This window comes from Cebus imitator, unplaced genomic scaffold, assembly GCF_001604975.1.
Source record: "Cebus imitator isolate Cc_AM_T3 unplaced genomic scaffold, Cebus_imitator-1.0 Scaffold180, whole genome shotgun sequence".
In the NCBI taxonomy this organism is placed as follows: domain Eukaryota; kingdom Metazoa; phylum Chordata; class Mammalia; order Primates; family Cebidae; genus Cebus; species Cebus imitator.
The window spans coordinates 2,701,358-2,723,766 of record NW_016107495.1 but is presented as its reverse complement, the minus strand read 5'-3'; the positions used below and the strand labels follow the sequence as shown (position 1 = coordinate 2,723,766).

General features: G+C 53.9%; 1 protein-coding gene across 6 annotated transcripts in view; it reads right to left on the bottom strand.

The window, feature by feature from the left end:
• The window catches only part of TOGARAM2 (TOG array regulator of axonemal microtubules 2), a 75,836-nt gene that overhangs the window by 31,736 nt on the left and 21,691 nt on the right, over positions 1-22,409 (bottom strand). For 3 of the 6 annotated variants that reach the window (XM_037744640.1, XM_017545657.2, XM_017545660.2), the window contains exons 2-10: positions 20,612-20,738; positions 16,984-17,094; positions 15,779-16,066; positions 14,481-14,692; positions 13,575-13,756; positions 9,870-9,916; positions 6,811-6,977; positions 4,072-4,222; positions 3,109-3,273 (exon numbers count right to left, since the gene is read on the bottom strand). In XM_037744640.1, the coding sequence (XP_037600568.1) occupies positions 3,109-3,273; positions 4,072-4,222; positions 6,811-6,977; positions 9,870-9,916; positions 13,575-13,756; positions 14,481-14,692; positions 15,779-16,066; positions 16,984-17,094; positions 20,612-20,639 (1,351 nt within the window). In that variant the 5' untranslated portion in view covers positions 20,640-20,738. The remainder of the gene's footprint in view (positions 1-3,108; positions 3,274-4,071; positions 4,223-6,810; positions 6,978-9,869; positions 9,917-13,574; positions 13,757-14,480; positions 14,693-15,778; positions 16,067-16,983; positions 17,095-20,611; positions 20,739-22,409) is intronic. The other 3 variants (XM_017545658.2, XM_037744641.1, XM_017545659.2) reach the window with 3 other exon arrangements.

Sequence of the window (22,409 nt, the reverse complement as noted above, 5' to 3'; positions counted from 1 at the left end):
GGTCCCTGTCCCAGTCCAGATGGCTCACTACCACAGCTCTCTTCCTGTGAGTTTCCTCCCGAGCTTCACCTCCACCCAAATGATTTTCACCACAGTACATCCTGAGGTCCTGGGCAAGTCTAAGTGGAGAGGAAGCCCTTTACGGAGAGCGGAGACACAGCCAAGTGCGGTGGCTCATGCCTGTAATCCCAGCACTTTGGGAGGTTGAGGCGGGTGGATCACCCGAGGTCAGGAGTTCAGGACCAGTCTGCCCAACACGGTAAAATGCCGTCTCTACTAAAAATACAAAAATTAGCTGGGCATGGTGGTGCATGCCTGTAATCCCAGCTACATGGGAGGCTGAGGCAGGAGAATCACTTGGAGTCAGGAAGCGGAGGTTGCAGTGAGCCAAAATCATGCCACTGCACTTCAGCCTGGGCGACAGAGTGAGACTCTGTCTCAAAAAAAAAAGCAGAGTCACAAAGCCCTCACTCCTGGACTTCCTTCTCAACACTACCCTTGAAATGAGGAATGGTCTCTTCATCAGTTCTTTCACTCACTCTCTGAGAGTCAGGAGGTAACATCCAACCTCCCCATCCTTCCCTGGGCAGCACGGACGAGAATGACATGCCGTCTGCGATGCTCTCTAAAAGACGCTGGGTTTTCTGGAGGAAGCAATCCATCCTCCTGCCCCCCTGCCCCCTTCCCTGCCTTTACTGCACCCTGCAGGGGCATTAGCATCCACTGGATGTAAAAACAAACCCACGAAAGGCACTGGCAGGGGGATTCCAGCCTCCAGTGTCTTGAGGCTTGCGTTGCCTCCCCGTTTGCCCTATGTCTGACAGCTTTCCAGTCCTGTTCATATTTGCACCTTCTGGTTCAGTCATTTCTATTTTTCACACAGAAAACAAAAGAAATTGAACAGATCCGGAACTGAGCTCACCTAAACCAATCCAGTCTCCCAAGAAAGGCCAGCCCTTCACAGGACTTATTAGAAGAATCAAGAGGACCAGCAGGTTTACAATCCTGAAATACTATCATTTCCAGCCAGACTAAAAACCCAAACTATAAAGCAAGTTAAGGGATTCTTTGTTCACTGTGAGGAGAGAGGAAGATGAGGAGGATTCAAATGCAGCTTCCAGGGAGGTAGTAAGAGGAGAATGTTGGCTTTTTTTTTCTAACAACTCCAACAACCTAACCTACTTGAAGATCTTGTTTCTACCCATCCACTCACCCACCAAACATAAAACAGTTCAAATAAAAAGGGACAACAGACTGGGTCAAGCGTCACTAACCAAAGTGTCAGTCTAGTGATCTTTAGATGGTGGCACTGTGGGGCACCACGACCTTGAGTGACCTTGGGTGGCCTTTACATCACTGGGTCTAATCCCAGCACTTTGGGAGGCCAAGGTAGGCAAACCACTTGAGGTCAGGAGTTTTTTTTTTTTTTTTTGAGACGGAGTTTCGCTCTTGTAACCCAGGCTGGAGTACAATGGCACGATCTCGGCTCACCGCAACCTCCGCCTCCTGGGTTCAGGCAATTCTCCTGCCTCAGCCTCCTGAGTAGCTGGGATTACAGGCACGCACCACCATGCCCAGCTAATTTTTTGTATTTTTGGTAGAGACGGGGTTTCACCATGTTGACCAGGATGGTCTCAATCTCGACCTCGTGATCCACCCTCCTCGGCCTCCCAAAGTGCTGGGATTACAGGCTTGAGCCACCGCGCCCGGCTAGGTCAGGAGTTTGAGACCAGCCTGGCCAACCTGGTGAAACCCTGTCTCTACTAAAAATGCAAAAATTCGTCAGGCCATGGTGGCATGCACCTGTAGTCCCAGCTACCCAGGAGGCAGAGGTTGCAGTGAGCAGAGATCATACCATTGCACTCCAGCCTGGGGGACAGAGTGAGACTCTGTCTTAAAAAAAATAAAATTTTTTTAAAAGTGGGCTGGGTTAGACAGATCAGTAGTTCTCAGTATCAATCACATCATTCCATTACCGCTTTCGTGATTTCTGCCGTCCTCTCAATAGCCTGTCCTTTTATTTACATTGTATTTTTCTTCATATCATACCACTTTCAAATCCTAAAGAATTTAATTTTAAAGGGAACTTTCACTACCGTAAACTAGCATTGTTTGTCATAGAATAAGATAAATATTTACAATGAAAGTAAAACAATGTTAAAAACCCTAGCTAAAAAATTACAGCCAGCCTCTGATGTCTTTGAGCCTGAAAGAGGATCTTCTTGTTTAAAAGGAGAGGTGCTACCGTGATTGTCAGTCTCCTGAGGCCTCCCAGAAGCAGAAGTCACTATGGTTTCTGTACAGTCTGTGGAACCATGAACCAATTAAACCTCTTCTCTTTATAAAAAATTAAAAATAAAAAGAGAGGTGCTAAAGACTAGCGCCAAATTCAGACTTTCTACTTGAGGATAGAAAGAGAATTGAAAAGGGAGGTGAGCTGGTGTTATTTAGAGCACAGAATAGTCTACGATCATTTACCATCACATCCCACACTTAAAGAAACTCCTAACCAAGCTGTTTTTAAGGTTTTTTCAGTAGCAAAATCTTTCCAAATGAAATGTCACACGAATGCCCAGTATATAAAAGAGGGAGGCAAAATGGAAGCTCCTCTGGTAGAATGGGGACAGAGTGTCCCCTTGTCCTGGGCATGATTCCCGAGGTGCCCTGGGAGAAGCGCTGGACCCTCTGATTCATATCTGCAGCCAGCGCTGCCCAGCCCTGACATTTTACAAAGCAACAGGAAAGAAACTGAGTTCCTCCCTAACCCTCCCGTCCTCTTCCTGGTGTTCTCAGCTACTTCCCTACATGCTGTTGCCTCGCGTCTTTGGCCCTGGTGCACTGGTCATTCCTCCAGGACATGTCACACAGGCTGGGCACGTCACAGCTCCAGGTATGAGATCCTGGGTCCCCCAGCCCAGCCCGTAGACAATTATGAGTCCCCGACAGTTTCTCCCTCTGGTAAGGCGACCACCACCCCAGGCTGCCTCCTGGTCTAACATGGACAAGGGGCAGAAGTAAAGCCACTGAGGTCACCGTTGCCATGCCTCAGGGCATCCCGAGGCAGCATGGGCAGAGGGACGCATGCGCCTGCCGGTCAGGCCTGCCCACCTGAGGCATGGCGGGCAAAGCAGGGCTCCTGCTTGCTGACAGGGATACTGGGCAGGGAGGCCTGGCTGGCCCGCTTCCTCAGGATGATGCCGACGTCGTTTCTGCGTGGTCTGCTCAGCCTAGTGGGCACAGACATGGTCCTGCTGCCCCGAAGGGGAAGGAGGCCTGTGGACACAGAGGAAGTCCGAGAACTGAGCAGGCCTGTTTCCTCCAGCCTCAACGTCCTCCTTTGAAAATGGGCTGTGCCTGGGCATGCTGGCTCATACCAGTACCCCCAACATGTTGGGAAGCCAAGGTAGGAGGATGGCTTGAGGCCAGGAGTTCAAGATTAGCCGGGGCAACATAGGGAGACCCCCATCCCTACAGAAAATGTAAAAGAAATTAGCCAGGCACAGTAGCACACGTCTATAGTTCCCACTACTTGGGAGGCTGAGGCGGGAGGATCCCTTGAGCCCAAGAGTTTGAGGCTGAGGTGAGCACGTCACTGCCCTTTAGCCTGGGCCACAGAGCGAGGCCCCATCTCTAAATAAATACATAAGTAATGAACAAAAAATGTACAAAAGAAGGCTGGGCAAGGCTGCTCCCGCCTGTAATCCCAGCACTTTGGAAGGCCAAGGCGGGCAGATCACGAGGTCAAGAGATTGAGACCATCCTGGCCAACACAGTGAAACTCCGTTTCTACTAAAAATACAAAAATTAGCTGGACGTGGTGGCATATGCCTGTAGTCCCAGCTACTTGAGAGGCTGAGGGAGGAGAATTGCTTGAACCCGGGAGGTGGAGGTTGCAATGAGCCGAGATCGCGCCACTGCACTCCAGCCTGGCACCTGGTGACAGAGCAAGACTCTTGTCTCAAAAAAAAAAAAAAAAAAAATTTAAAAAAGAAAATGGGACCCTCAGCAGGCTATGAGAGAGTGGCCTCAGCTCCCCAAGCCTGAGCAAAACCCGCACCGGGCACCCAGTACCTTCCTTCATGAAGGCTCTGCGGGAGCCCACGCCCTGGGAAGTGAGCTCCCGCTCGGTCCTGGGCTCCTCCGGCCTCCGGAGCAGCTCCATCTCCCTCATCTGCTTCAGCCACATCTTCTCCCGGGCAGACTTGGAGATGGTGACTTGGATCTGGCACAAGGTCAAGGCAAACTGTATTAACCTCCATTCATTCAATCATCAACATGCAATCATCGAACATGTGTCTCCTGTGTGCCAATTGCTGTCCTGGAAGTGAACAAAACAGATGACCCCCTGTACCCCAAGAGCTTTGTGGTATGGGGGAGACACAATAAATAGCCCGATTGCTGATATCAGGCAGTCCGTGCTGAAGGAAAAGTAAGGAGACAGAGATGACAGTGGCTTTTAGCCTCGAAGCCCCTGAGGGACTCGCCGAGGAGGTGAAGCTTAAGCGGAGACAGAAGTGAAGGGAGGGGGTCTGCCCCACAGATTTCTAAGAGAGAAGTGTTGGAAGCAGAGGGAGTGAATGCAGAAGCTCTGAGGCCAGGGTGTGCTTGGCTGGTTGGGGACAGTGTAGGGGACACTGGCGGAGCTCTCTGAGTCAGAGAAGTGACAGGACACAAGATGGGGCAGGGGGCAGGATCCATAGCATGCGGGCCATGAAAGGGACTGGGCTTCTCCTCTGAAGGACACAGGAAGCCGTTTAAGGTTTTGAGCAGAGCAGTGAGCAGAGGAATGACATGATCTGACTTCCGCTGGCAGCGGCTGTCTCTACGTGTTGTTTTTTATAAACTTTTATTTTGAAATAGTTTAAGACGCAAGAAAAACTCGTAAGTTGTCAAAATAGAACCAAGACTTCCTGTGTTCCCTTCACCCTTCCCCAGTGATAATATCTTCCACATCCACAGAATGTTCTAATGTCTGTTTCTCTAAGGCTCATGCAGGCTGCCGCAGGGGAAGGGTCTGGAGCTGGCTCACACTGGGAGCAGGAAGAGTGGTGAGGAGGCAGCTGAGCATCCACGCAAGAGGTGGCAGGGCCCAGGCGGCCATGGGGGTGGTGGGATGGGCAGATTCTGGACATGCTTCTAAGGTGCAGCTCACTCTCTTTGCTGATATGTGAGGTGAAGGGCAAGAGAGGAAGAGAGGAGCCAAGGACGCCCCAGACGGTTGGCCTGAGCCACTGGAAGGCTGGAGTTGAGTGGGTCTTTGGGGAGAGAGGAGGTTTTGTGAGGAGAGTATTTAAGGGTTCAGTTTTAGACACAGTCAGCTGGAAGTATAATTAGGCATTTAAGCAGACATATTGAGTAGCAGCTAAATATGTGGGTCTGGAGGTCAGGGGAAGGTCTAGGCTGCAAGGGAGATGTGGAGTCCTCAGCACAGAGATGACAGTACTGAGTGCCTGGACTGAACGAGGACCTGGCGGGTCAGTATAAATAGCCGGCAGGCCAGAGGGCTGAGCGCTGGGGGAGTGCCAGCATCCAGAGTTGGGGAGATGAGGAGGAGGCAGCAAAGAAGGGCTGGGAAGGAGCTGCCTTTCACATGGGCAGGACCAAGAAAGAGCCACCCCTCACCTCCATCCCTGGCTGGAGAATTCAGGGATGAGACATAAGTCATGTCCAAAGCTGTTACGGGGTCAAGGTAGAAGAGGACTAACTGTGGCTGCATTTGGGAAGGTCACTGGTGACCCCAATGTGGGCAGTTTCAGTGGGGGGGTGTTCACTGATGCCTGTCGGGAGTGGACTCAGGAGAGAGGAGACGCAGCAATCATTTTGTTTTGGTTTTGTTTTGCTTTCTTTAAATGAAAGAGGTCACAGAGAGCTAGCATGCTGATAGCAATGCTCCCGCTTCAAGGAGAATATTGTTGATGCCAGAGAGGGAACAAGGGTTGGAGCTGAAGGATTGGAAGGAGTGGGTGGAACAGCAGGAGCTGCTGGTGACCGAGGGGATGCTTGGAATGGAGACCATGGTGGGGGCCACACTTTAGAATGCCGAGGCCTGTGATGCGGCCACGGGCGGGAGGTGGCACACAGAAGTGGGGAGGAGGACAAGCTTGTTTTGCTAAACGGAATCATTGTTTTGTTTCATGTTCTGTGGCCCTCTCTAGCGTGGGAGGGCTGTGGTGACGACTTCACACAGTCACCATGGAATCCCAGTCTCTAACAGACACTATGCCCCCAGGAGGCCCTCAGGATATGCTTATGGACCTGGAAGGTTCTGTTTCAAAGAATGAGCACAGGTTCCTCACTACAGTGACTCCAAGCTTCACTAAATTCATTCCGACCAGGGAAGAGACACGCCTCCCAAGGTCACCTAGAAGTCTGGGGTATTCACCAGCCCGCGGAGCGCAGCCCTTGGCTGACCAGCCCTAAGTCAGCTGCCTCTCAGTTGCTATCTTGGGTGTCAGTTCAAACCACGCAGCCCGGTTCACCTGAGGCCTTCTGCTCTCTCCCCCACATCCGGCTTCCGCCTGAGCCCTGTGCAACCTTCCCATCCTTCCTTCCTGCCTGCCTCCTACCCCTCAGTGATCCTTTGTAGTCGTCCCTGCACCTAGTTCCCCACCCCTCTTCTGACCCCCATCCTTTCTCTTCCTTTCTCCAGCCCTCACCCTAACCCCCGGCTGCAGGTTCTGGCCCTTAGTCCTTGGGTGGCTGCCTCGGGCTCTCCTTGCTGTGCTCTGCGGCTGGTCCCACTCTTGAATACTTCTGGCAGCCTGTGGTCCCCTCCAGCCCCTCTCCCTCCACCTCCTGCTCCCCGCGTACCTTGCTGCTGATCTCCTTCTGGTCTTCTTCTTTCAGTGGAGGCTGGGCTTCTTTGGCATGGCCGAAGGAGAAGGCTGTCAGCGTGGGAGCAGACTGAGAAAAAGGCAGGGCCAGCTTCTCAGCAGCGGCAGGCCTGTTTCTGCTGGGTGAGGCCAAAGGTTTTGGCTCTGAGGGGTTGAGAAAAGGGGTGGAGCTAAAGACACCCAGGCCCCTCCTGAGTTTGCTGACCCTCTGGCTGGCTCAACTCTACTGCTAAGCCCCACACCCTCCATTCTTCCTCCATGGACCAAGACTCAGGTTAGTTTTACTGTGCAGGGCAGCACTTGCAGGCACAGAGCGGGCTGCCTGAGGACCAGCATCCCTCTTCATTCATTCATTCATTCATTCACTGCACACTTTATTCCAAGATAGGTGCAGAGGTGGGGAGGCTGGGCAGGAAACAGGGCCAGCTGTGTTATCCAGGAGATGTAAGACATTTCCTGAGAATGTAAGTGTAACTCTCCTGGGAGGTATGTACTGCAGGAAAAGAAAAAACAAAATGGGCCCACTGACCCTTTCATATGACCATGGGCTTGCCTGAAATCATGGCGCAGCATGAAAGGGCAGAGTTGCCAGGGCCAGAGAAGTAACACTAGTCCAGTCCCATTTCACAGTCAGGAAAGCTGAGAGCAGGTGTGATGGTTAATAGCAGATGTCATCTGGACTGGATGCCTACAGAGCTGGTAAAGCATTGTTTCTGGGTGCGTCTGTGAAGGTGTTGCCAGAGGAGACTGACATTTGAGTCAGTGCACTGGCAGAGGAGGAACCACCCTCAGTGTGGGTGGGTACCATCCAGTCGGCTGCTGGCTACCATCGCAGCTAGAACAAAGCAGGTGGAAGAAGGTGGGATCGCCTTGCTGCCGGGCTGCTGGCTGCCTGCCTTCTCCCCTGCTGGATGCTTCTTTCTACTTCCCCTGCCCTGGAACATCAGCCTCCAGGTTCTTGGGCCTTTGGACTCTGGGACTTGCACCAGTGTCTTGCCAGGGGCTCTTGAACCTTTGGTCACAGACTGAAGGCTGTACTGTTGGCTTCCCTGGTTTGAAGCTTTCGAACTTGGACTGAGCCACTACCAACCTCTCTCTTCCCCAGCCTGCAGATGGCCTATCGCGGGACTTCACCTTGTAATCGTGTGAGCCAATTCTCCCTAATAAACTCCCTATATAGAGACATACAGCCTACTAGTTCTGTCCCCCTGGAGAACCTAATACAGCCAGGAACCTTTGAATGCTCTTGGGATGGATAAAATACCCATTCACTTCTACTCGGTGCCATCAAATCCACAGGATTGCTTTGTCATTCATATTTTCCCCACCAGTGGATTTTAAAGGTACATTTCTCATTATGAAGGCAGGGTCCAAATAGGTCCGTTCATTCATTTTCTACCACTCACAGGGTTTGGAGCTCACCATCTTTGGGTGAACCCAGAAGTCAGGGGTCTGCTGAGATGGGGACATCACCTGAGGCTGCCTGCGGCTGGAAAAGGCATCTTACGTCTGGGGCCCCTGCAGCAGCTGCCAGGTCACCCCGGTCCTCTGGCTAGCCCATGTCTTCTGCAAAGGATTCCTCTGCATGGTGCAGGGAAAAGGATCAAGGGCCAAGTGGGAAGAAGGGCTTTGAAGCCTCATCTGCCCAGAGGTAAGAGGCAGGGCAGAGGGCACGGGTGGTAGGTGCCACCTGGCCAAGGCAAGGACTGCAGGAAGGCCACAGATGTGGGGGGAACTTCCCAGCTTCAGACAAGACCCTGTGAGCCTCTACCATGTGCTAAGCATGTCCCTGCTAGAGGGCAGTGTCAGCCCCAGCTGCCAGCCAGAGAGCAGAGAGCCCTTTAAGGACTTAGCTATTTTGTATGTCACTTCTTCACCTGCACCCCAAAGTGACGCCCTGGAAAGCCTTGTCTGAGCAGCCTGCCCCTGCCACAGGCCCCTAGTGACCTGGTTTTCAAGCAGCAAGCTGGAGAGCCAGGGAGGAAGTGGTTACTGACTGGGATCTCCTGGCCCAACCCCCACACCAGCATTCTCTGGGTTAGCTCTTAAGGTCACTCAGGGTGCCACTGCATTTTGCCACAGACTGCCTGAGCTCACCCTGCTGCAGCCCGGCCCGGGGGCAGGGGAGAAGCAGCTGCCACGGAGGTTTCTGTGCCAGGTCCGGCTTTGTGTCTTGATCCCAGCACCTCTTGGGCAACAGCCTCCCCACTTCGCCAACCGCCCCACCAGCTGAGCTGATTAGCAGAGTGGCCTGCCAGGAAGCTGGCCCTGGGGAGGTCACCTCTCCTGCCGGGCAGCAGAGTGGCTGCCTCCAAACTCCTCCCCACCGTGGCCTGGGTTCAGGGTGTTCTGCTCCCCAACCCTGCAGCAGAGGCTCAGCCTCCATCCACTTGTCCTGCCTCCCCATAGAGTTCAATCAAGGAAGGATCCCTCCTCCCTCTTCAAAGGCCTCCTACTCTGCCCTGTCCCCTCTCCTCGCCTCAGTCCTGTGTTAGCCTATTCCCTGACAGCTAGAGCTCCAGGGCTGGCTGGCTGAGGTCTGCGGGCTCTGGTTTACCCTCTCATTCTCTCAGTGAGGAATACTCTCCCTACTTGCTTAACACATCGCAAGGGGCAGCTGCTCAATGTGTCAGGACCCCAGCTGTGGAGCTATGGGAGCCTGACTGCCAGCCTGATGGGGCTTGGCAACCAGGGAGAACATCCTGCCCACGGAGTCTCCGTGTGCCAGCCCATCTGTCTTGCAGGGCCAGCACTGTCTCTCTCATCGAGACCGCGTCAAGCTGCACGAGCCAGAGCACATCAACACACCTGACGTGCCAGAGCAGGTGCCAATAAATGTCGCTTCTCTTCCACGCCTGGCGCGGGCCTGCTGCCACCCTCCGGTTAGTCTCCGGTGACTTCAGCTTCCTGCTGTGAAATGAGGGGCCCGCACACGAGAGCTCTCAGATCTCCTCTGGCCCCATTCTGTTTCCAGGACCCAGTCCAAGAATGCAGAGAGTCAAATAAGAAAGGGAGGCGTGCAGGGAAAATACGTACCCAGAGATGCAGGGGTCTTCTCCCGAGGCCCACTCTCCCCAGCCAATCTTAAAAGAATGGGGGAGAGAAAAACATCATGAGGAACGGCCAGCCAGAGACACTGCTGGGGGAGCCCAGGGTGGCTCCAGGATGGGGCAGCGGCCGAAACGGGGGCCGGGGGGGAAGGCGCTGTTGTCCCTTCAGAGGCGTTTGGCCCAGGATTCAAGCTGCAGGAGATACAGCTCCCTCCACAAACACAAGGGCAGGCTGACCGCCAGGCCAGGCTCAGCCCTATTTCCTGGCAATGAGCTTGTTTCCAGCAAGCTCATTCATTCCCCAGGCGGCCGACGCCCCCATGGAAGCTGCTGTCTTAAAGGAAGCCCCCACCCTCCCACTGCGCTGCTTGGGCCTGTGGGACCTGAGAGCAGCTGCAGCAGACAAGGGTGAACGGCCTCCCAGCTCAGACAGCACCAAGCACAAGTTCTCCCAGCTGCCCCAAGCCCGTGAGAGCTTAGTGACCCGGAAACAGTCCCCCTCCTCATGACTATAATTCCTGTCCCCCCATCTCCCATCCCCCAAGTCCTGGGGGTTTGACCCCCTTTGCTGTGGCAGGAAGTCACCACTGCTTTGTACCAGAAGCTCAATCCCAATCACCCACAGGAAGGAAAGACAGTGGCATCCCTGGCACTGGTTTTAATTGTAATTTCTTAAGTTAGAAGCACCATTTACTTATTCAACAGATATTTTCTGAAGACCTACTATGTGTCAAGCACCATTCTAGAAACTGGAAATAGAGCGTCAATAAGACATGACACTCCCAGCCCTCTAGGAGCTCAGGTTCCCATGGAGACCAGCCATGCAGCATCCCACGTCTTTCTCTTCTCAGCTGACATGAGGACCACTGGGGGCTGACGGAGTGACAAGCTACAGCAACAGGACAGGAACGCAACATCCCATGCTCTGGCCTCAGAGAATCACAGTCGAGGCTGGGCCAGAGGAGGGGTGGGAGGACAGCCCACCCCAGTGCCTGCCTTGATCCAAGGGAATCCTGATCCTAGGGAGTGTGGCAATCAGGGGACCCTGGGTCCCCGGGAGGAGCAGAGCTTTAATAAGGGCCTAGATCAGCCAGGACTCAGCATTGTGTCTGGGGCCAGGCCCAGCCTCTTGGGTCTGGACCCACAGGAAGGGCTTGTATGGGCTGGAGATAGTAAGTGAATGCCCCAGGGCCCCCTGACCTGAGGAGCCCACCCACTAGGCCTTTGCCAGTGTAACCCACCACTGCCCAACCACTGCCCAACAGCACTAACAGGATTGGCGGCGGGAGGGGAAGAGAAGCAGAGGGTCAAAGTCCCCACGGTTGTCCTTGGCTTCTACGAGCTCATGGAGGTCCCAGGCTAACTGAGGCCAAAAACCCTGATGTCGACCCCTTTCCCAGGCCTGGCCTCATCCTGCTCATGCCTAGGCTTTGCCCCTGGGGCTCTGAGCTGCAGCCTGCCACCTCCACCCCCCCAACCCACCCCCTGACCCCAGCTCTGAGCAAGGGATTTGGCCTCAAGAGGACTTGGCTCACTTCTCTCGAGCTGTGAAACTGGAGGAAGCCTCTTGCCCTCCCGTTCTCTAGAGACCCCTCACCAGAAAGGGCTGAGGCCAAGACAGACCACGCCCATCAGAGCTCCTGCCTTCCTGGATGTGGCAGCCCAGCCCTGCCCTCTGCAAACCCCACAGAAAACCCACCACCACTCAGGCTCCTCCCCAGGCCTCAAGGAGGTGGGCAGGGCAGGGGCAGCAAACCCCTGTTTCCAGCAAGAGCCCCTTCCTGCTCCAGGCCAAACGTCTAGGCATGTCCAATGCCTCAGCACTGTCCCCAGCACCTGCCTCTTCTCCCCATCCCCTGTCTCCAGGAAGGGTACCGGTATCTGTTCAGCGGCTGAAGCCAGGAACCCCAGCATGGCCTCAGCTCCTCCATTTTCTGCCCACATCCAGCCTGTGCCTTAGCCCTGCCAGTCCTCCCGCCCCGCCCTGCCCCACCCCACCCCTGCATCCTCACCCCACACACTCCTTGCCTCTCCCCCCGTCAGGCACCCTTGGCCTTCTCCCCTGATTTCTGCAGCAGCCCCACCTCCATCTACATGGTCCATGCCATTCTGAGGTTGCCAACATGGCCTTTCTAAGTCAGAGCAGATGCCACTTTCACACCCGAAAGCCTTCGGTGCCACCTCTTCACAGCAGGATGAAGTTCCCTCTTCTCAGTTGGCACACGGGCCCTTCACCCCCACCCCGCGGGCTGCCCCACATGAATGCAGGGGCTCGCTCCTCCTCCTGTCTCTCCTTCTTACACCTCCATCTCCATCTTGCAGGTGTGCCCTCACCCTTTTCTGAGAAGTCACCTGGTGATTCAGATCTCTTTTTCCTGGGTCACCAACATGACAGACAGCCTTAGCCTATGCACCCACCTCTTTGGACTTCACCTTGATGATTTCCCGGGACGTATCTCTCGTGAGCTCCTGAACCACACAGATGGTGGCCTATTTGTCTTTGTCTTCATAGCGCCTGGCACATAGTAGGTGCTTAACAGCTACTATGTAGGTGAGTACATGGACGGATGGATGACTAAAATGGTAATAGATCCTCTGCCCCTCCATTGGCTAGAGAACCCCACGGAGTCAACAAAGAGAAATCCATGTCACAACCAGACAGGAAAGGACAGATATTTATTATGGAACTAATCCATGCCAGGTACCAAGCCTGGCCCCATGGAAGCCACAGAGGTTTTTGACATACGGCCCCTGCCCTGTGGTGCTCCAAGTTAAAGAACAGAATGAGGTTTAAATAAAAATAGACTGGGTTGGGCGCAGTGGCTCACACCTGTAATCCCCGCACTTTGGGAGACTGAGGTGGACAGATCACCTGAGGTCAGAAGTTCGAGACCAGCCTGGCCAACATGGAGAAACCCCATTTCTACTAAAAATACAAAAATTAGCAGGGCCTGGTGGTGTACACCTGTAGTCCCAGCTACTCAGGAGGCTGAGGCAGGAGAATCACTTGCAGAGGTCGCAGTGAGCCGAGATCGCGCCATTGCACTCCAGCCTGGGTAACTGAGTGAGACTCTGTCTAAAAAAAAAAAAAAAAAAATAGGCTAGGTGTGGTGGCTCATGCCTGTAATCCCAGCACTTTGGGAGGCTGAGGTGGGTGGATCACCTGAGATCAGGAGTTTGAGACCAGCCTGCCCAACATGGTGAAACCCTGTTTCTACTAAGAATACAAAAATTAGCTGGGCATGGTGGTACATGCCTGTAATCCCAGCTACTTGGGAGGCCAAGAATTGCTTGAACCTGGGAGGCGGAATTGCTTGAACCTGGTTGCAGTGAGCCGAGACTGTGCCACTGCACTCCAGCCCTGGCGACAGAGTGTTCTATTACAATTAATGTTCTATTCATTACTCCAGCAACTGCATCCACTAAGGCACTGGGAGAAGACAGAGGCTGGAGATCTTGTGGGTCATGCCACTGACCCAGTGTGCTGGAGCTGAGAGGCAGAGACGCCCTGGCAACCATGCTGTGGCCTCCCTAGGTCTGTGGCTCATGGGTGGAACACTAGGCCCTTTCCCTGCCTGGTGCCCCAAGAACCCTGCCCCAGCACGGAGGGTTGGCCATGAGGAGCCCCAGTGGATCTTAGGGGGACAGAGGGAGAGAAGTCAGCAAGGAAGTCTTGACTTAGCGCTCCTACCGCGTGCGTGGGGCCCTCCAGCCTGCGAGGTCACTCTGGCCTGGAGGCAATGGGCTGGGAAGGGAGCCAGGCACATGGGAGGGGGTTGTCCTGGCCTTCGGGATGGGTAGGATCACGACGCCCCCCAGGGACTTCTGCATCTTCTCATCACTGCAGTGCAGGTATTGCCCGGAGATCTGCACCTGGGAACAGAGGCGACACAGGGGTCTGGGCTATGGAAACTTCCCATGCTGAATGCTCACCTCCCAGGCACCTCACACAGTGTGAGGCCTGCTCTCTCTTTTCAGCCATTTATCCCGGGGACCCCCAGAAGGCTGACTGCTTCCTTACCACTTCTGGTGAGGAGACTGGCAAGCCCTTTTGGGACTATTATTATTTGTTTTTCTGTTCTCATTTCAGAAAAATCCTAGAACATCAGAGCTGGAAGGGCCTTCAAACCTCTATTTTCATAGATGTGCAAACTGGGGCCCAAAGAGGCATGTGGCTTGCCCAAGGTCACACAGCCAGCGAGGACCAGAGCAGACACCAAGGCCCGAATCCCTAGCCCAGCATTCGTTGTCATACTCTTGCTTAAAATGGAGAGGGCCAGAAAGCAGGGGGAATCCTGGAACATTCAGACCACAGAAGGCCTAGGGGACCGCCAATTCTAGGATAAAGGTCATGCAGCCTCAGCCACCGTCCCCCAGACCCCCTAGGCCAGCTATGGCCGTTTGCAATGCTGTGGAAGAAGGGGAAATGGGAGCCTTGAGCCTCTCCCAGTGCTGCCTCTATCCTCAGTGCAGACCTCGAGATACCTCTAGGGATGCTCAGGACATGGAGTCAGGGGTTGGTGGAGGCTAGAAAGAAAAGCAGCACAAGGGAGGGCAAGAAGCTGAGGATAGACTCACAGCAGTGAAACCACCTCACCTCCTGAGCACCGGGTCGCAACTGGTAAGGACCATGAATGCTCCCCAGAGGGTCCAGGCCCTTCTCTTTGGCTCTGCTGGCCTCGGGGGTGGTGGGGATGCTCTGGATGGGAGGCATCGGCCTAGGTAACCTCAGCAGCCTCTGCGAGGTGGCTCGGGGTATGGTGCTCCGCAGAGGAACTCCTTGGGGGCCTTCCCCTGGATCCAGAGAGGCTGTACAGAGATGCAGATGGGAAATCAGTTAGTCCCAGAAGAACAGGGGGCGGAGGGGGAATTCAGACCCCAGCAACAGGGCCTTCTGCCCTGGGAAGGCCTGGGATGGCAAGGAGAGAGGGCGGATCTGCCCCCAGCCCCACACCCCCTGGTAGACTGAGCAAGCAGCTGCTTCTGAGTGTCTGTACCATTCCAGAAAGTACCCATCTAAGCTATGTGTTTAGAATGCAGAGGCAGCATGGGAAGGAAGGGAAATAAAGGCAGTGCTGGAACAGTAGGGAGCACAGCAGGTCCTGGCCGTGGGGAGGAGCCATGTGACCTCAGGCCAGCCACCGTCTCTCTGACCCCCATGGACGCTTCTGTGAAATGGGGTGATTCAAGGAGAGCACTTCTAGAAGGCCAGGATCTCTGGCCCCTGCTGAAAGAAGATTCAGGTTTTAAATAGTGACAAAAGTAAAGATATAAATGTAAACCATGAAAAGCACTGAAGGAAAAAATGATAGGGCATTATTGGAGAGCATCCAAAGGGCAAATTCACGTTGGAGAGTCAAGGAGGGCTCTCTGAGGAGGGCTTTGAAGCCAAGAAGGGAGGCTGGGTGGGGATTTTCAGGGTGGGAAATGGAGGAGGGATGGGGGAGGAGCAGCAGCTCTAAACCTCAGGCAGGAAAGAGCCCATAAGCCCCAAGCTCTGGACAGCAGAGACCAAAGGCAGACGGTGACACAGTCAGTGGTGAGGCCAGGGCCAGAGGGGACATCTGGGGTCTTAGTCCAAGCACATCCAAAATCCACTGGCTGGTTTTGGTGGAAATGAGAATATTTGTTTAAAAGGATCCTTCTGGAGCAAGAGTAGAAGGAGCGAGGGAAGATGAAGAGGCCTGTCAGGAAGCGCTGCAGGGCCCAGGAGGGAGGCCGTGCTCCAAGGAGGTCACTGAGGCCATAGAGAGGGTACCTGGCAGGTGCCCACTGACCACCGCCAGTGGATCCCAGCATGCCACCTGGATGCCTGCTGACCCTCACAGCCCTGGTGGCCTGAGCCCCCTGACCTGGAAGTGGGTGGGGAGCGGGTGGGGAGGGGCCAGTGCTTACCTCGGGAAGACGCTGCCAAGCCCTCTGAGAGCCTCCTTTTCTTAAGCTTGTCCTTAATCTGGGTGGTGTCCCTGGCCACGCTGTTGGCCTCTGACTCCAGAGAAGGGAGGAGCACCAGGGGCTGGGCCCCCAAAGACAAGGCCCCGACGTTCCTGGGGTGACCATTCCTGGCCTGCCAGCCCTTGGAAGGGGCATCCAGCTTGAGGCCACCCAGCTCTCTGTGTCCACTCAGGAGCTGTGACGGTTCCTCATTGTTCAGCAGGGTGCTGGGCTCAGACTGGAGGGAACCTGAGGGGAACAGAGGTGTGAATGGCCTTGCAAGCAATACCCAGGGTGGCACCAGGCACAGCAGACTCCTTGCCATTGCTTGCCCAGTGAGACCCAGTCAGTATTTCAGTCACGTGTGGGGGAGGGTCATTCATTTGACAGTGTCTCTGAAGCACCTAACCTTCACAAGCCCCATGCCACGAGGTGCTCAGGACAAAAGGGGGAATCAGCCTGCAGTCCTATCGCAGCACAGATGAGAGGCCATGAATACATAGGTCATCCGCCCAGGGACCACCACCCACCAATCTCCAGGGTCCAACAAAGGCATCAGATCCCCAAACACGGAGCTATGCCAAGCACAGCCTGCAAGGAGGAGCCCAGGCATCTCAGAGCAAACCACGCCCACCGCAGCAGACACACCAGACCGGAGAGAAACAAAACGCTCTGCACATTTAAAGGAGGGAAGAGACTCTAGAAGACCTTCAGGAAGAAGTGCTCTTCACCTGGTCCCTGGGGGAGCACTGGAGCAGAAAGGGGCAGAGAAGGCATTCAGACAGGCGGGCTCTCAGAAGCTCAGCCACATCCCAGCGCCTCTGGAGACCCAGGCCACACATGCTAGACAAGTGGCAGAGACGCTGAGTGGGCATCTTGAGACGGGCCCCCTCCACATTACCACCCTGGGTGCTGAGTGCACTCCCAGCATCCAGGTGCATGCAAGGGTCCTGCTCCCTATTCCTGCGGGTCTCCGTCTACACACCTCCAACCTCTGAAGCACAGGGTTGAAAGAACCTGACTAAAATCAGCAGGCATTTTCAGAAGGAGCCACAGGAAAAATGACACTTGCTGGTAGCTTGAGAACCCAGCTGGCATCTGCCACACTCATTCCCGCTCCAGGATGTGGCCAGGGGCCCTGACCAGGCCGGGTCTTCCCATCTCACCTTCTCCATGAGGCAGACTGGAGTTGATGCTTCCAGGCGGGAGCACCCGGGACCCAGCCCCAGTCCGAGGGATGCTCCCGCAGTACACAGCCACGGCGGGCAGGAACTTGGCTGGAGACAAAAGCACAGGAGAGCACCACCCAAGAGTCCTCCAAGGCCAAGACTGAGAGCAAACCAAGAACACCCGAGCCATACCCCTGGGCACTCCATCCCCACAGCGTCCCTGCCCAAAATACCAAGGCATGTGGGGGCCCTGCCCCCAACACCGGAGCTTTACGGGGCCAGGAGAGTGCCTGTGATCTCCACCAAATCCCTCCAACCCCACCTGCTCCAGCCACTCAGCCTGGCTGCCTCCTCTCTCTTTGTACCCTGGCTTTGCTCCAAATCCCAATCTGTGTCTTTTCATCTCCTTCATGGGTTCCCCGTTTCCATCACCGAACATCACTGACCCCTGGAGTGCCCAACCCTGCCTCTTTCCACTAGCTGCTCTCCCCAGGACCACTTCCTCATTGCCACCCCCTGCAGATAACCCCCTACCCCATAGTTCCTGCCCTGACCAATCCCCCCTGTTGCAGAGCAGAGCATCTGATTACCTTGACAACTCCCTCTTGGAAGTCCCCAGGCACCTCACCAGCATGTCCTACACTGCTCTTCCCTCTTCTCTCTCCTAACCTGCTTCAGCTCAACAAAAGGCACCCTCTGTCCCCGACACAGGGATTTATGAATGCTCTCTCTGTGTAGGGAGATAGTAGTGGGCAAGGCTGACTCAGTCCTCAGCAAGATTTGAAGTCTGGCAGGGAAGACGATAATTAACAAGCAATGACAGTGTAGGGCCAGGGAGCCCTGGTCAGAGATGGGGACAGAAAAAGCTTTCCAGAGGGAGGGACCACTGAGCTGAGACCATACAGGAAGCAGGAGTCAGGAAAGAGGAAGGTAAGCTCAGCTAAGGTGTGCATTCCTTTAAGAAGCCCTCCCTCATGAGATCGAGGCCATCCTGGCTAACACGGTGAAACCCCATCTCTACTAAAAATACAAAAAATTAGCTGGGCATGATGGCATGTCCCTGTAGTCCCAGCAACTTGGGAAGCTGAGGCAGGAGAATCACTTGAATCTGGGAGGCAGAGGTTGCAGTGAGCTGAGATCGCACCATGGCACTGCAGTCTAGGTGACAGAACAAGACTCTGTCTCAAAAAAAAAAGGAAAAGCCTTCCCATCTTTTGCCGGTTTTTAAAGCAAATTCTCTGTTTTTTGTTGCTGAAGTTGTTTGAGTTCCTTATATATTTTGGTTATTAATCCTTTGTCAGATGGGTAGTTTGTGAATATTTTCTCGCAGTTTGTGAATTTTTTCTTCACTCTATCGACTGTTTCCTTGGCTGTACAGAAGCTTTTAAGCTTGATGGCATCCCATTTGTCTATTTTGCCTGTGCTTTTGAGGTCACTGCTGGGTAAATATCCAACAGAAAGAAAATCAGTACGTTGAAGAGCTATCTGCACTCTCATGTTTATTGCAGCATTATTCACAATAGCCAAGATATGGAATCAACCTAAGTGTCCATCAACAGATGAATGGAGAAAGAAAATGTGGCACATACACATAATGGGACACTATTTGGCCATAAAAAAAGAATAAAATCCTGTCACTTGGAGCAATATAGATGGAACTAGAGGTCATTATCTTTTTTTTTTTTTTTTTTTGTGATGGAATCTCACTCTGTTACCCAGGCTGGAATGCAGTGGAGTGATCTCAGCTCACTGCAACCTCCACCTCCTGGGTTCAAACGAGTCTCCTGTCTCAGCTCCCCATAGCTGGGATTATAGGCACACACCACCACACCCAGCTAATTTTTTGTATTTTTGTAGAAACAGGGTTTCACCATATTGCCCAGGATGGTCTCGAACTCCTGAGCTCAGGCAACCTGCCCTCCTCTGCCTCCCAAAGTGCTAGGATTACAGATGTGAGCCACCACGCCTAGCCTGGTGGTCTTTATCTTAAGTGAAGTAAGCCAGGCACAGACAGACAATTACTATTTGTTTTCACTCATATATGGGAAAAGTCGATCTCACGGAGACAGAGAAGAGAATGGTGGTTACTACAGGCTGGGAAGAGAAGTGGGTGGGATGAAGAGAGGTTGGTCAATGGGTACGAAAATCCAGTGAGGTAGAAGGAAAACGATCTATTGTTTGATAGTGTGGTAGGGTGACTATAGCTCACAGTAATGTACAATTCAAAATAGCTAGAATTGGAATGTTCCCATCAGAAAGAAATGGCCAGTGGTTGATGTGATGGGAATCCCAATTACCTTAACTTGATCACTACGCATTGAATGCCATATCCAGACATCACATGTGCACCCAGAAAATATGTACAACTATTATGTGTCAATTTTGTTAAGAGAGAGAAGCTCTCCCTCTCCTATGTTCCCACAGCCCCAGGCACACCGCCATGTTACTCTCTCTTCCCCATGCCTCTCTCTGGTCCTGTCCTGTGGCTTCCTAGGGGCAGGCACTGTGTCTTATTCATCTCTGTAGTACGGTACCTGCCGCTAAGCAAGAACTTAACAAACGTGGGTCCCACACCCTCCTGGCTCAGCCCTGCCCGAGCACACCTCAGGATCATCCATGGGGCCCTAACCCACCACCTGGAGAAGCCCCCACGAAGGTGGAAACCCAGCTCATCCACCCGAGGCTGAAAGACTCCTAGTCTGGGACTCGGGAGCCTGGGTTCCCACTTTTTGCCACCTGTGTGACCTTGAGGAAATAAGCAAACTTCTGAGTCTCGGTTCCCACATCAGTAAAGCAAAGGAGTTGACAGCACTAAAGGTTCATACAACATCTTTATCCTATTTCTAGATGTGGAGATTCTGCTTTCTAAGATTTCAGCACCTCCCACTTCCCCAGTGGAATCTACATTCAGGTGGGACCTGGTTTAGCACTAAAGTGGGCGGGTGTTTTCCGACTCATATGTCGAAGCCCTTGGGAGTTCTGCCGTGTGCATCATGAGCTGTCTCCTGAACCACTGCTCTGGCCATCATGCTTCTCTCTTCCTTCCAATGGCCATCTGGCCCCTGCTCCAGCCCCTAAAGGATGAAGCAGCTCCACACCTTGCCAGCCCCCATTTCATCTGGGACTGGACCAATCCCCTCACTTTCCAGAGGAAACCAGGGCTCACCAGCCAGCTCCCAAAAGCAGAGCCAGGCCTCGAGGCCTGTCTCCTGATGCTAAGTGGCCACGCACTACTCCCACTCCCCAACCCAGCTGGCTAGGGAAATGGCACCATCCACCCTCCCCAAAGCCCCAGCCCACATCCACTGCTCATCCACATACCCTTGACCACAGAACAGAATTGGCCCCTCAAGGAACCAGCCACCCTGATGCAAAGAGTGGAGGCAAAGCTCAGGCCAAGGTCCTAGAACATTCCAAGCCCCTCCCTAGGCCGGGGAGCCACCCAGACAGCCAGCTGGGCACAGCACATGGAAGCTGACCAGGGCTGGAAAGGCACGGCCACCTGGCTGCACCTCCCAGCAGCCCTTCGTCCCCGCATCTCCCCTTTTCTGGCACCTGGGAGTGTCTGAGGCAGATCCCCTATCCCGGAAAACACCAGCAGCAGGCCTCCCGTGGTGCCCCTTACCTTCGGGGGCATCATTACGGGTGCCCATGTCCTGAGTGGAGATGGTGCCTGCAAGGTTGCCCAGAGGCAGCAGCTATTCCTGGGCACTGAATACAGTCCTTGGGCGTCTGGAGAGCACCATCCAGAACTAAGGGTGGGAGGAGAAAGGAGAAGTAAGTCAGTAAAAGCAAATTAACACTTTTAAACTACTTCCCAGAAAGCCCGTCAGGAGCCAAAGCATTATTGTCATGAAGAAATCAGCCACTGAACCGAAGAAGGATACTGTTTTTCTGACATTGGATTCACAGACGCTTCAGTTCCCAAGAGCAAGGCTGCATGGCTTTGGGAAGAGTTCATTATGTAGAGTGTCAACGAAACCCATCAACCTGCCATCCCTTGTCACTGGGACATGGACATCTTTAGGGTCATGGGGAAAGGTGATTTTTTTCAAGGTAGTGTCTGACACTTTGTTTCTCCATAGTTTCTATTTGCTTTAGACGCCCCTCAGTCCACCAGCTGCCCTGAAAGCCCACGGCGATGCTGGCCTCTGTGCCCATGCATCACGCAGGTGCTGGTGGGGCCTCCAGGCCACAGGCTCTCCAGTGTCTCTCAGAATTCGTGGCCACGACCTCCACGATGTCCTTGGCACTCATTCTCAGCTGACTGAACAAGCCACACCTGTGTCCCCCTCAGCCACTGCACTGCCCACGCCTGGAGCCCTCCAGCCCTCCCTTCAGCCTCTGGGGTCAGCCCTCAGCTCTTGCCTTTGACTTAACTTCATTTTCTTCCCCTGTGACTCTGTGGCTTCACACAATTCTATGAATCCTTTGCTGAGATCATGGTGACCGGTTTCCCCTGCCAGGTAACGGAGGTGCCTCCAGAGCTGATCTGTGGTAAAACCAGGGGTGAAGCCCACAGCTCCCAATTTCTACCCCAGAGAGGAGCTCCCGACCACAAAGCATCTGGGGACAGGGCAGGAGCCTGTGACAACTCCCTTTTCTGAGCAACAAATCCCAACTCAGGAACTGAGAAACCTGCCTTCCACCTGGAAGCCAGCCAGCCACTACTCCACCCAGGCCCCAGAAGGCAGAGCAGCTCCTAGCAACTCTAGACCCAAACACAGGCTGCAGCCCAGCCCAGCACCCAGCCCAGCATCCAGCCCAGCACCCAGCCCAGCACAGAGCCCAGCACACAGCCCAGCACACAGCCCAGCACCCACTCCAGCACCCAGCCCAGCACCCAGCCCAGCACGGCCCAGCCTCATCTCACGCTTAGAACCTCAAGACATGAGCTCCCTGTCTGAGGAGAATTTTCCTCACAGCCAGGGAGAGGGGAACTCTCTAAAGCTCTCTATTTAATATCTGCTGGATGAGGATGTGGCCACACAGTGGTGAAAAGCAGTCATGAACCCCTGTGAGACATGGCACCTCTCCCAGGCAAGGTGAGGAAAGATTCTATTCCACAGGTACCGACCCCCAAACTTCACCCCTGAGCTGGGAAAAGGCTCAAGAGGCCAGGCAAATGGTTTCCAGACAACGCCCAGAAGGAACGTGCCAGGCTGGCACAGACTTCCCATGGCTGAATGACAGCAAACAAGCTAGCGTCCTGGGGTCTGGGGGCTGTGAGAGCAGCAAGCCCTACCTGTTCCCCACACTTCTAACCAGAGGATACACTTTCTATGAAAATTATATGCACAAGAGCAATATTTAGCTAAAGCCTTTGTTCCCCTTGGCCGCAGATTAGAATAGCCTGGGAATCAATTAAAATTACAGATTTCCAGTCCCCGCTTCCAGCTCCTACTGAATTAAGTCTAGGAAAT